At 35.8% G+C, this 13,606-nt stretch overlaps 1 protein-coding gene across 1 annotated transcript; it reads right to left on the minus strand.

Annotated features, from left to right (window-relative positions):
• Positions 1-984: 984 nt before the first annotated feature.
• On the minus strand, positions 985-2,267 carry LOC115985758. Its single transcript, XM_031108659.1, has 2 exons — positions 1,533-2,267; positions 985-1,488 (listed from the first exon to the last, which is right to left on the minus strand). Exons 1-2 carry the CDS (start codon positions 2,265-2,267, stop codon positions 985-987), a joined length of 1,239 nt encoding a protein of 412 aa, XP_030964519.1.
• Between the last annotated feature and the right edge of the window lie 11,339 nt (positions 2,268-13,606).

Raw genomic sequence — 13,606 nt, forward strand, 5'->3', positions numbered from 1 at the left:
AATAGGTAGCATATTTCTCACTACCAAGACACTTAATTGGTAATTACACATTCAGAAATAAGTAGCATATTTCTCATGTCATTGTTTTGTATCTCAATCAAAACTCCTCTTTAAATAAGCCACCTTCTTTTTAAGAAGACACCCCCACATTTAAAGAATTATAAAAAATTATTTTACTTTTCCATAATTCATAGCGTCTTTACATATTTTCTTTCATTCCTCTGTGTTTCATCCAAATGGATTGCACCATTTGCTTTACACATCACCGTTTTTGCTGAACCATTTAAATTCCACTCAATGTTATCAATGATCATAATCACATATGTTCATTAAACGCATGATATAACATTGGGTCAACAAATAGTTATTGCAAAGAGACAATTTCACAAAACAGTGAATACATATGATGGCCAATCCAATTCATCACGTCCATAAAGGGTTAAAGTAATATATTAGCTTTGAATTATATTACAAGTTCACATGGCTTACTAGAGTATATTACATGATCTGACAAGTCTAGCTTGTCCACTTGGATTTCTGGACCATTTAATTTTCTTTTCCATTGGTAATATGCCAAGCAACTTTATCAAAAGGCAGTCAAAGGAAAAGTGTAAAGAATCATATACACAGCTAAAGAGAAGCCGAAATAATAATAAGTTATTCTAGATATTTACATAAATTGCATATAAGCCTCCTGAAGTATATTAAATATACTTTTACAACACAAAAGTACATAAATTACAAGCTATATGTATACAAAGGATCCGGTTAATGTGTATCATAAGGGTATATATTAAATTTTTTATTTTTAGAAATATTTTTTCGAAAACAATTTTTTTAATTTTTAAAATTTTTTTTTTTAAAAATAGAAATTAATGTGTTCCATAAAGACACACATTAATCAAATCCTATAAAAAGTCATCTCTATATCACACATCTACTTAAAATATTACAAACCAAATCCACACTTGCAATAATCCAGATTCACTCTATATTAATTTTGAATAGCCCGTTGCTCATATAACCCTTTCCCACGTACACGCCATTCTTTGTGAGCACAAACTTGTCAGATTCAAAGACCAATTTGAAACCATTCTTACTCAACAGTGAGCAAGAAACAAGATTCTTACGAATATCTAACACATGTAGCACTTCATTCAGAGTAAGTTTCTTGCCTGAAGTCATCTTCAATATTACCTTTCCTTTTCCTACAACCTTAGAGGTTGAGGAATTCCTCATGAATATCTCTTCTCCATTGTTCGCAGGATGGTAAGAAGAAAACAGATTCTGATCTATACATAGTAGACCCAGTGTCCATCCACCATTCCTTGGTATATCTCCTACCAAGTTCACTTCAGAAATCACTGCAGAAAGGTCAATATCATCCACATCTTTAGAAAGATTTTCCACTTCAGTAATGTTGGCTTGAGAGCCTTTCTTGGTCCCTTGATCTTGACGCTTATGGCAATCCTTAGCACGATGTCCTATCTTACCACACACAAAGCATTTTCCGCTGAACTTTGTAAAATTACCCCACTAGTTCCTTGCTTTGAGCTTTCACCAGAGTACTTTCTCTTATTCTTATTATGCTCCACAATGTTTGCTTTAGATTCCATGTAGTGATTCCCTACGGCTCTTTTTGAAGAACGATTGTCTTCCTCAATTCTCAATCTTACAATCAAGTCTTCTAGCCGCATCTCCTTACGCTTATGCTTCAGGTAATTTTTGAAATCTTTCCAAGATGGAGGCAATTTCTCAATGATAGCAGCCACTTGAAAAGACTCACTTACAGACATACCCTCAGCATGTATTTCATGTAAGATTACCTGTAACTCTTGCACTTGACTAAGCACAGTTTTGGAATCCACCATTTTGTAATCCAGAAGTTTGCCCACAATGAACTTTTTAGTTCCAGCATCTTCTGTCTTGTATTTCTTTTCCAAGGAGTCCCACAACTCTTTTACTGTCTTGATTGAACTATAAACACGGTACAATGTGTTATCCAACTCATTCAAAATATAGTTTTTGCAAAGGAAGTCAACATGTTTCCATGCTTCCACAACAGCAACCACTTGCCTATCTGTCTCATTTTCCTTGAGTTTTGGAGCATTCTCATTAAAGAATTTTGCCAAATTCAAAGTTGTGAGATAGAACAGTATTTTTTGTTGCCATCTCTTAAACTCAATACCATTGAATTTCTCTGGCTTTTCTCCATGATTAACAGGAACAATAATAGAGGTAGCAACAGGCACAGTTTCATTCGACATTTTCTGTCAAAACAAAACTCCATTAGATTGAATTCTCAAAATCCACCCGAAGCATTGTTTTATATTACACAACCGTCTAGAAAAAATTGACACGGCACAGCATTCAAGTATTGCTTTCAAGCAAAAATCATATAACATATAATAAGCCATCTAGCTACTGTGTAATGTCAGAATATACGAAGGATATTGATAGTAAAGGTATTCTACACAGGTACCAAAGAAATACAATCAAAATTCCAGAACATAAATCTGCACTAAAAACAAATCAACCACTGACAATTACTTTTGTAGACTAGACAGTACATAGCCAACACAGAAAAGAGAGTCATAAACATATATAATATTTTATCCAACCAATATTTAAAATACCAAATTGCAGGCATAAACAGTACAATGACTGAACAAAGAAAACAAACCCCAAGCAAACAATTATTCAAGTAAGACAAATTAGCCTATTATTTATTTATATAATCAAACCCACCAACGGTGTCAAGCACGAAAAAGGAGATCATAGATACACGTGAAGGCTAGAAACAGAGCAGCACTAATCTTACAGTCTACGCATGGATCTACACTATGCACAGTCAACCACGAATTCAAAAGAGACAAAAATCCTAATACTATAAAATATAATTAAAGAAGATGGTAGACATTGAATAAGCGATATCACCAATAGAGTAGCACAGTTAAACACGTAATCATCTTTCGGAGATCACAAATTAATTTATAATATAGCAAGTATCTATTCACGCCGATCAACACAAACCCAGTTTTCCAAGTTTTGCCTAGTATATAAACAATTTCCGATTAACTATTTCAACCAACACAGACTTTCTTTCACCGTAAACCACAAGAGTAAATTAAAAGATATACGAATCTACTTTAAGACTGTTAGATAAATATCAACAATTTATTGATGTGATAAATCAAAAGAGACAATATACATATTTAAAATTAAATAATAACACAAATTGATATAATAGACAAAAGTAATAAACAAATACTGAATATAAATAATAAGAAATCTGCAAATAATTGAAGACTCACAAACCAGATGCTTGAAAGGATGAACAATAAGATCAAGTTTTGTGTTTTACACAATCTCCTTAAAGCAGATTTCGCCCCTCACACTTTCTCTGTGCTGCTTTGAGACTCTTGGATGTCTGTCTCCCAAGATAAAATGATCAAACAGCACGAAGATGAAACACTCAGGATCGTGCTCTACGAACTACTCAATGCCTCTTTCTCTCTCTTTGACACAAAAAATTAATGAACCAAAAATTTCTCACTAGGAGAGTTTTCTCTGAAAAGTTCTATTTCATGAATGAGGGACAATGAGACTATACGTAACTTGAAATTGAAACACTGTTTCAGAGATAACTGCTATGCACAGACTCTGATTCAATAATAAAAATAAAAAATAAAATAAAATATTATTATTAATTAGATAAATGGGCCTAGTCCACACATGCCTAAAGCCCAACCCAATATCCAGCCGAAAGCTCATATTTTCTATTATTTCCAATGTGGGACTCAAGGATTTTCACTACTTATAATAACATCTTCAAATGAATATAGAACACATCAATTTTTTATTCACTTCACGCTACTATTTTTCCAACAGGATTGTGCAAAAGATTAAGAGGTGTCAGCTCTAACTGTAGTACCCAGTGTGGGATGAGTAGAAGATGTTAGTAATTAGGCCATATTGACCCAATGTATAACCTATGGCCCAAGTATCATCCACAAGGATTATAAAATAAGTGAACTTTAATTTGATGAGTTCAAATTTAAACTGTTCCTGAATTGAGTTGTCAAGATCAATGATTAGTAGTGGAGTGATTTAAGATAAATAGTTAAGCGTTTTTAGGGACCACTCATCTAATAACAGGTTTATACCTGCGTGTATTTAAATACTCATATAACATTCAAATTAAGGTAGAGTAGGAGAAGACTGTACTCCTATAACAACCTATCTAATTTATTCTTCAACAAAAAATCTAGAAAATGCAATGCAAATTCACGTAGGAATTCGATTTAGGAACCGAAAAACCTTAGCCATAGTTGGCCTTTCTCTTCGTATCTCACTATTACACATTCCTGCAATTTCAAAATACTCTTTCATATTTTCGCAAAAAAAAAAAAAAAAAAAAAAAAAAAAAACTCTCTCATATGGGCCTCTATTAGGCCACCCTCCCTTTGAAATACTAGCATCCACCATTTGTATATGCTTATTTTGGGCCATCATTTTCCTAGCCCATTTGACTATCCCAACCAAGGATGTCAATACCGTACCAGAGGCCGTACCGGTTTGGCCATCGGTACGATATATTTCGGATACCGGTCAATACCGGTGTACCGTTTCGGGTTTACCGCTATTTTTTATATTTATAAATATAAATATAAATATATATATATATATGTATGTATGTGTTTGTGTATATATATATTATAATAAATATAAAAGTTTACCATAAAACATTTCCTCAATTTAGAACTAGTTATTCATGGTTTTAGACTTTAGTATCAATTAAAAGGGAAAAAAATAAAAAAATAAAATAAAAAGCTTAAAAGTTACCATTGCATACTAAGAAAACAAATAATACTAATAAATTAATACAAATAAGTTACCATTTTGTCCTAACAAAAATTCAAAAATTACAAAACTTAAAAAAAAAAAAAAACTTTTTTCTGTACCGGCCAGTACGCCCGGTATCGGCCGGTATTGCCCGAAATTGGCCGGTACGGCCGGTATTTTTTCTGGTACGAAACAGGGGGGTCGAGTATACTGGATTGCTGGCCGGTACGGTATATTCCGGCCGGTACGGTACGGTATTGACATCCATGATCCCAACCTCTTCCCCATCCAAAAGGGTAGGCAAATTGGGGCACTTTCCAGTAGCAGTCTTGTACATTAAGATCCAAAAGCTGTATACATTAGCATCAAGTGTAGCTGCAATGAGGTCTGCCTTGTACTTAGGGGGGCATGTAACAGTAACCCATTGTCTCCACAAATTGTGTGGAAGCATAAGAAGTGGAGGTGTCAATCCGCCTTACTAACCGAAATTAATAATATCGGCTGAAAATCAAAGTCCAAGAACACATTGCGGGACTTCATATCCTGATGAGCAATAATGGGCTTGTCCGAACTATGCAAAAAAGAGAGACCATTAGCCACACCCCTAACAATGAATTCAAGTCCCCCAAGATAATGTGGCCATGTCCTATTCCAATTGCAACCACGTCCAGTGTGTGAGTCTCTGATGTAGTCCAATTTTATAATGGAAATTGTAGTGTAGTTAAGGTTGTTGTTCCATCTAGAAAAGGTAAACAAGAACACATCAAAATAATATATAGAAAAATATGATTGAAACTAGGACAAAAAAGAGTTTAGTGAAATTCAATAATTAAAATCACTAGGGAGTTAGGGTTTGTCCATCAATATTATTAAGCATCCACTGCCAGTCCAATTTAGCACACAATCGGGTAAGTAAGCACATAAACTATCCGATTGGAAGATTTTGAAGTAAATTTTATTAATAAAACTCTCTTCGGTTGATTATATTTGTCAATTATTCCAATAATTTAATCTAGAAAAAAACAAATTTGCTAGAAAAACTCAAGAATGCCGCATACCCTAGAGGCTATACTATGACAAAAGTAATATCTAACATGATTATTATGTTTTACTAGAGAGATTACAAAACCCTATTCTAACAATTAGAAGATTCAAGAATAGACTTCTAAAAAAATTAGAAATTAAATATCAATCTAACAAAACAATTCTAAAAAGAGAACAATTGATTTCAATAATCAAAATGTGAAAAATATGCTTGGATTGAATAGTGGACAACTTACAACCTTGAACATTCACCCCTAACCCTAGCTTAGGTTCTTAAACTTCTATAGAAAATAAAAAATCTCAAAAATTGATAATAAAAAAAATAAGGTTTTCAAATGGCCAAAAAACACGGTTGCCCTTGTATCCCTTTAATTTTTATAACATTTAAAACCCTAAAACAAATGCTCCCCAAGAAAGAAAATAAAAAATGGCAATTCATGTTTTTCAACAGTGGGGCAACTTCTAGGTCTGTTTTGGCCTTTAAAATGGTATATTCTGAAGTTTTGGTAAATTACAAAGTTTTACATCTTCAAGTGCTCTTTTCATGGCTGCAAGAATCAAGTCAACCCAACGTTAGAGTAAAAATATATGGCCAAAATACCAAAACTGGTCATAATATTTCCATGCCATGATTTTTTCCATCTTTGGCTTAAACAAATTTCTCTCTTTCTTTTTATGTTTCCACACATTTTTCACTCATTAAATTCTTCAAAAGACTCTTCGCAATTGATCTTCACCCTTGGATTCTTTTGGCTTCATGTCTACATGCTTAGTTCATTAGTTTTAACCTCCTACAAGAGAAAAATACACATAATGACTATATTTTAGAGAAACTTGCAAAGTCTCATATGTACATGTAAGTATGGGAATAAACACAAAATAGATGTAATAATGTCTACCAAAACTAAGATAATATTACACTTTTAAGCTATTATTAGTCTCTTTTATTTTTTTTATGTGCATATTCACATGTTAAATACGTACTAAATAAATACTCAAGAATGTATTGACCCCTTGTGATAAATTAACCAATTAACTAGCCAAGTGAATTAATTAAGTTAATTAACATGCAATATGCATGGTAGCACAAACAAATCACCAACTAAGTTAAATGCAGTAGAAAATAAAGTTGACATGGTGATTTGTTTATGAATGGGGAAAACCTCCAAAGCAAAAACCCCCATCAGGTGAATTTAAGGCCACCACTCCTGAGAATCCACTATTGTCACAACAAGTGATTACAAGTAAAGAAATCTCAGTACCTTATACCAACCTACAGTTGAACATTTACCCCAATACCCAATTGGACTTGTTCTGTAGTGATAATCTCTCCTTTTAATGCACAGCTCCCAGTACATGACTAACCAATCGATGCATGGATCTAAGTACATGACTAACACACCAACTTGAGAAAGATGTTGGTTGCAAAGTTCTTCAGTCATCCACATGATGAAGATCATGAAGCTCCTTGGTCACAAAACCCTACGGCATACAAACACAACAGTTTCTTTAAGAGAAAGTTGAACTAGGGCAAAATGTCGTTGGTCACAATATGCTTGCAACAACAAGTGCAACAACCTCATGACGGCCTTTGAAATAATCTTTATATATGTTTAGGGTTGTGCGAAAAGAAAGCCTAAACACATACATATGGATATGCGTGAAATAAGATCTAAAAAACTGATTTTCGTAAATCTTGATAGATAGGGTATTTGTCGAGTAGCCGTTGAGCATCGGGCTACATTTACCTTTTAAACCTCGATAGATACAATCTGTCGAGCAAGCTGTCGAGATTTAAAATACAACACTTCTTCACTTGTTTATTGGATAGATTTGCATGGCTTTAACTCTTGACTTGAACAACATGTTTCTTAAAGACTTAAACCATCCTAGATTTACTCAATTACAAGTAAAGTGCGTTTTGTCAAAGGATTAGCCAACTTTAAATGACATATGTTCTTAACTTGACTCACATATTACGTGTTGTGTGTGAAGAACCAACATTGCATAAGTGTCTTCATGTTATGATAGCCCGTACAATGGTGAAGATTGGGCTAAACCCCCTAGTGATAGAGAAGACGAAGATGCAGATCTATTCTATGAAGAATATGATGATGAAGTGGACTACTACGGTCAAGATATTGAAGATGATGCTGAAGCTAATAGGTGGAGCAACACTAATAGTGATCAATAAAGACTAATAAATGTGTTAAAGAATGCAAGGGAGGAGAATGCACAAGCCAATCAAATGTATCATGATGAATATCCCTATGGGCATTTTTCAGATTGAAGTGATATAACTAATGTTAGTTCAAGGTCTGGTCCTAGGTATGACAAGCATGGAAGAGAGGTACCAGAATTGGGGTTGTATTATGATTTAGAACCAAGTTCACCAACCCCACATACTGAAGAGGAGGATGACATAGATGCCAAGCTAGCCAGTTTGGACCAAAAACTGATGGGCCACGGCCTTAGAATCATGACACTTGAGAATGCTAAATGTAATGAGGAGAGAATGGAAGAAAGTGAGTCAAAGCATCTCCCTCAACCCACCTACTTGGGTAACAGAGGCAAGCATGACCTATTTGATGAATGGATGGATAGCATAGAGCGCCTAGATGCTTTTGTGACTGACAATCCTATAGACATGGAGGTTGAAGAAGAAGATACATATTTTATGGATGTAGATCCCCCTACACTGATGCTAAGGGAAGAAGAAGCTTACTGGGAGCCACTTTCCATTGTGGAAGCCATGACCGAGTTGAAGAACTAGGCATGGGAGGGAGCCGCCCACCCCATGGAGGATTCTGTGAGGAAGATCAAGTCCGCCAAGTCAGTTACTTTTGCCAAAAAGATCAATACCACCGAGCCAATCACTCCTGCCAAGAACATTGTTTCTGTTCCTATTGAGTCTATTTCTACTAATTTTTCTATTCCTGTTAAATCTGTTTGTTAAAAACCCTTTTCCCTTTTAATATGATTTCTGATTTTGCTTATTTGTTGACTTTGAATGTTTTTATTTCTGAAATTGGTAAAGAAACTCTCAATAATAAGGAATTAAAACATGGATACCTAGAACTTATAAAAGAAGAAACCCAACCCATTAACCTGGGAATTGATGATGAGCCCAAAATGATCCAAGTGGGCAATACCCTAACCACTTCAGAGAAAGATGCATTAGTGGCATTGCTGATAGAGTTCAAAGAGGTCTTTGCCTGGTCATATGAAGACATGCTTGGGATTGATACAAATATAGTACAGCATTGCATTCGAATAGACCCAACCATAAAGTCAGTGAAGCAGAAGTTGAGAAGAATGAAGTTAGAGTGGACTCTCAAGATCAAAGAAGAAGTAGAAAAATAGTACAACGCAGGATTCTTGAGAGTGGTCAACTATCCAAAGTGGTTAGCCAATGTGGTTCCGGTACCAAAGAAGGATGGGAAGGTCAGAATGTGTGTAGATTTTCAAGATTTGAATAAGGCCAATCCAAAAGATGACTTTCCTTTGCCTCACATTGACGTACTAGTTGACAATACAGCAGATCATACTTTGCTATCATTTATGGATGGGTTTTTAGGATACAATCATATTAAGATGGCTTTAGAAGATATAGAGAAAACTTCCTTTATCACACCATAGGGGACATACTGCTATAAGGTCATGCCATTTGACCTTAAAAATGTTGGTGCAACTTACCAATGTGCAGCCACTACTTTGTTGCATGATTTAATCCACAAAGAAGTAGAGGTTTATGTCAATGATATGATAGTGAAGTCTAAAGACCATGAAGGGCACATACCAACTTTGAGGAAGTTCTTTGAGAGAATCCGGTTCTACAAGTTAGGTTAAATCCAAAGAAGTGTGCTTTCAGAGTCACATCCGATAAACTATTAGGGTTTATGGTAAGCCAGAGGGGAATAGAAGTTAATCCTAAGAAAATCAGGGCAATTGTAGAGATGAAGCCTCCAAGAACTGAAAAGGAGATCCGAGGATTTCTGGGGAGGATATAGTACATCAGTAGGTTCATAGCCCAACTCATTATGACATGTGAACCAATCTTCTGATTACTCAAGAAGGAGGTCCTAACAGTGTGGAATGAACAATACCAAGAAGCCTTTGAGAAGATCAAGAACTATCTGACGAAGCCACCAATACTTATCCCACCAATTCCTGAAAAGCCATTGTTGTTGTATCTTACCACTACGGATACAACAATGGGGGCTTTACTTGCTCAATACCTAGAGGAGACTAGAAAGGAGAATGCAATTTACTACATCAACAAGAAGATGTTGCCTTATGAAGAGAAGTATTCACCATTGGAGAAGACATGTGTAGCACTTGTATGGGCAACCCGTAAACATAGACATTATATGCTCACTTACAAGGTTTTGTTGATTGCAAGAATGGATCCTTTGAAGTACTTAATGGAAAAACTTGTGCAAGATGGAAAGACAGCTAAATGGGTTTTGCTTCTATCAAAATTTGATATTAAGTATATGACTCAAAAATCTGTGAAGGGGAGAGCAATTACCGATCACCTAGCCCATTGTTCACCAGAAGAAGCTGAAGAGATCCAAAGAGACTTTCCAGATGAAGACATTATGGGGATTGAAGTAGAATCATGAAAGATGTATTTTGATGAAGCAACAAATCAAAACGGAAATGGAATTGGAGTTCTCTTAATTTCTCCAAAAAGGGCACACATTCCATTTTCTGGCAGACTCAATTTCCCTGCCACCAACAATGCCACAGAATATGAAGCTTGCATTATGGGCCTACAAGCAATCTTAGGCCTAGGAGTGAAAGAGTTGGAAGTGTATGGAGACTCAACCTTAATAATCTCTCAGATTCAGAATAAATGGAAAATCAAAGAAGAAAGGCTGATGTCTTATCATCAATGTCTCCAAAAGTGGGCATCAAAGTTCAACAAGATCCAATATTAGTATGGGTTGAGGATGCAAAATCAAATTGCAGATGCTTTAGCAACCATGGCATCCATGATGGAGAGGCCAGAAGAAGATGGAGCTAGACCAATAGTGTTGGAACAAAAAGAAGAACCAGTCTACTGTATGACAATAGAAGAAAATGAGGAAAATAGTGGGGAAGGTGAATGGTATTTGAACATCCTACAATATCTCAAGGATGGGACATACCCACTATTTGCAGACAAGAACGACCAATTAACCATCTGGAAGTTGTCCACTAATTACATTATTTGTGGTGAAAGGCTTTACAGAAGATCATATGATGAAATTCATCTCCTTTGTGTAACCACCAAGGAAGCACAACAAATAATTAAAGAGGTTCATGAGTCAAGTTATGAGCCACATATGAATGCACACATGTTATCAAGGAAGATAATGAGACAAGGCTATTACTAGACTACTATGGAAGCCAACTGTGTGGCTCATGTTCGAAAATTCCATCAATGCCAAGTCCATGGAGTTCTAAAGCACATGCCACCCATACCACTACATACCATTACATCACCATAGCTGTTCTCTACATAGGGAATAGACATTATTGGGAAGATTCACCCAACAGCAACCAATGGCCATGAATTCATAGTTGTAGCCATTAACTACTTTACTAAGTGGGTAGAAGCTGCTTCATTCAAAGTCCTGAATTTAAAGAAAGTTGCTCAGTTCATTCAGACCAATATCATCTGTAGATACGGGGTACCGCATGAAATTATCTCAGACAATGGGTTGCACTTTAAAGGAGAAACAGAGAAGCTACTACGATAGTTCAATAATCAACACCACAAGTCTTCACCATACCGTCCTCAAACTAATGGAGCAGTTGAGGTTGCTAATAAAAACATAGGGCAAATCTTGAAGAAGAGCATAAAGAACTACAAGGACTGGCACCTACAGTTGCCCTATGCACTCTGGGGGTATAGAACATCAATTCGATCTTTCACAAGAGCCACCCCTTACTTATTGATGTATGGGATGGAAGCAGTCCTTCCTATTGAGATGGGTTTCTGTTCACTAAGGACAGTACTGGAGAGTGAAATCCCTAAAGCAGATTGGTTGCAAAGCAGATACGATCAGTTATGCATGCTAGATGAGAAGAGACTCAAGGCCTTGTATCATATTCAAGGTTACCAGAGGAGGCTTAGGAAAGCTTTTGACAAGAAAGTGAGAACCAGAGATTTGAAGTTAGGGGACTTAGTGTTGAAAGAAATCCGAGCCCCAGTTCAAGATGCAAACGAGAATTTCAAGAAAAATTGGGCAGGCCCATATATTATCAAGCATATATACTTTGGGGGAGTAGTAAGATTGATGGACTTAAATGTAAACCCTTTCACTAAGCCAACCAACATGGACCAACTGAAGACGTACCATGTCTGAAGTGGTTGTAAATTATGTTGTTTCCCTTTGTAGGTTTGAAAAAAAAAAAGTGAGAGAGCCTGCTAGGTTGAAAACCCGTAAGGGCCACCTAGGTAAAAATTAAGGCAAATAAAAAAATCATCACCAGTGAACTATGTGATGACCTGATCCTTCTATCAAGGGGGTACGTAGACAACCATGCATTGGTTTGGTCACAATTTCCCAAAACCCACCATTTGCCCATTAACAAAAATTTAACCAAAAATTCAACCATTCCATTAAACTATGTCTCTACACAAATCTAGAAACCCACACCTAAACCATTTAAAAAAAAAAAAAAAAAAAAAAAAAAAAAAAAAAACCCACAAGAAACCCAAACCATAAAAACCAAATCCCAAAAGCCTACACCTTAAACAGAACCCTTAACCATCAAATCCTAAATAATTCCAAGAAATAAGAGTTTTTACATCAACTTCTAAATAAAAATGTTCAAAGCCAATAAATAAGAAGGTCACTTTGTCTTCAGTCTTTTCCTTTTTGGTTGATCATCGATTTCTTCTATGTTAGGAGCTTCATCATCCCTGTCCCTTCTTTTGAATTCATATTTGTCTTCATCAAGTCTTTCCCAGTTGTCTCTAAGAAACTATTCTCTCATAACAACCCTTTCAGCCTCCTTGTCAACAATCTTGTCTATCAACCAATTAGAGTATTTTGCAGTCATCTTGTGAAAGTGAACCTTGACAAAAGATTGGTCCACTCGGTCAGCCATCTCCAAACCCAATAGCATGTTCTTCACAAAAGTAGAATTAGTGTCCACAGGAGTGAAAGGTCTTCTTTTATTGCCACTAGGCATTCCTTGCTTATATTTGAATTGCCTCAAGAGTCTATCTCCCTTGTAGAAAGTTGCCCTCCGCAACCCAACAAGGAAGATGTGGTCTGATCTTGGAGACCTCAATAAAGGGGGTAGGCACTTCTACCAATAACATTCCCATTGAATGGAGGTACTAGATTTCTTATCCAAGAATTTTACCCAGTCACTCTCAGTTGGCACTCAGTTTTGAGTACAACCCTCCTAAGAAAACTGCTAGGCCTATAATTACCGGTTATAGGCTTAGCAATCATGTCAAGTCACTCCATCAGCCATATTTGCAAAGTCAAAGGACTCCCTAAGAAGATCTGAGTTTCCCTACCATGAAATACAACATCTAGTCTTAGAAGAGTTTTTGCCAAGATCAAAGAAACAGGGTTATCACCATCTTTAATTTGATTCACAACACTTATGGCTCGGGCATTCACAAAGCCGCGTCTTCTAGAACAAAGAAAAAGTTTTTCCACCACGCATAAAGCCAAACCGAAGTTTTTCTGCATTTTGTCAGTCACTC

Source organism: Quercus lobata, chromosome 4, assembly GCF_001633185.2.
Source record: "Quercus lobata isolate SW786 chromosome 4, ValleyOak3.0 Primary Assembly, whole genome shotgun sequence".
Taxonomy (NCBI): domain Eukaryota; kingdom Viridiplantae; phylum Streptophyta; class Magnoliopsida; order Fagales; family Fagaceae; genus Quercus; species Quercus lobata.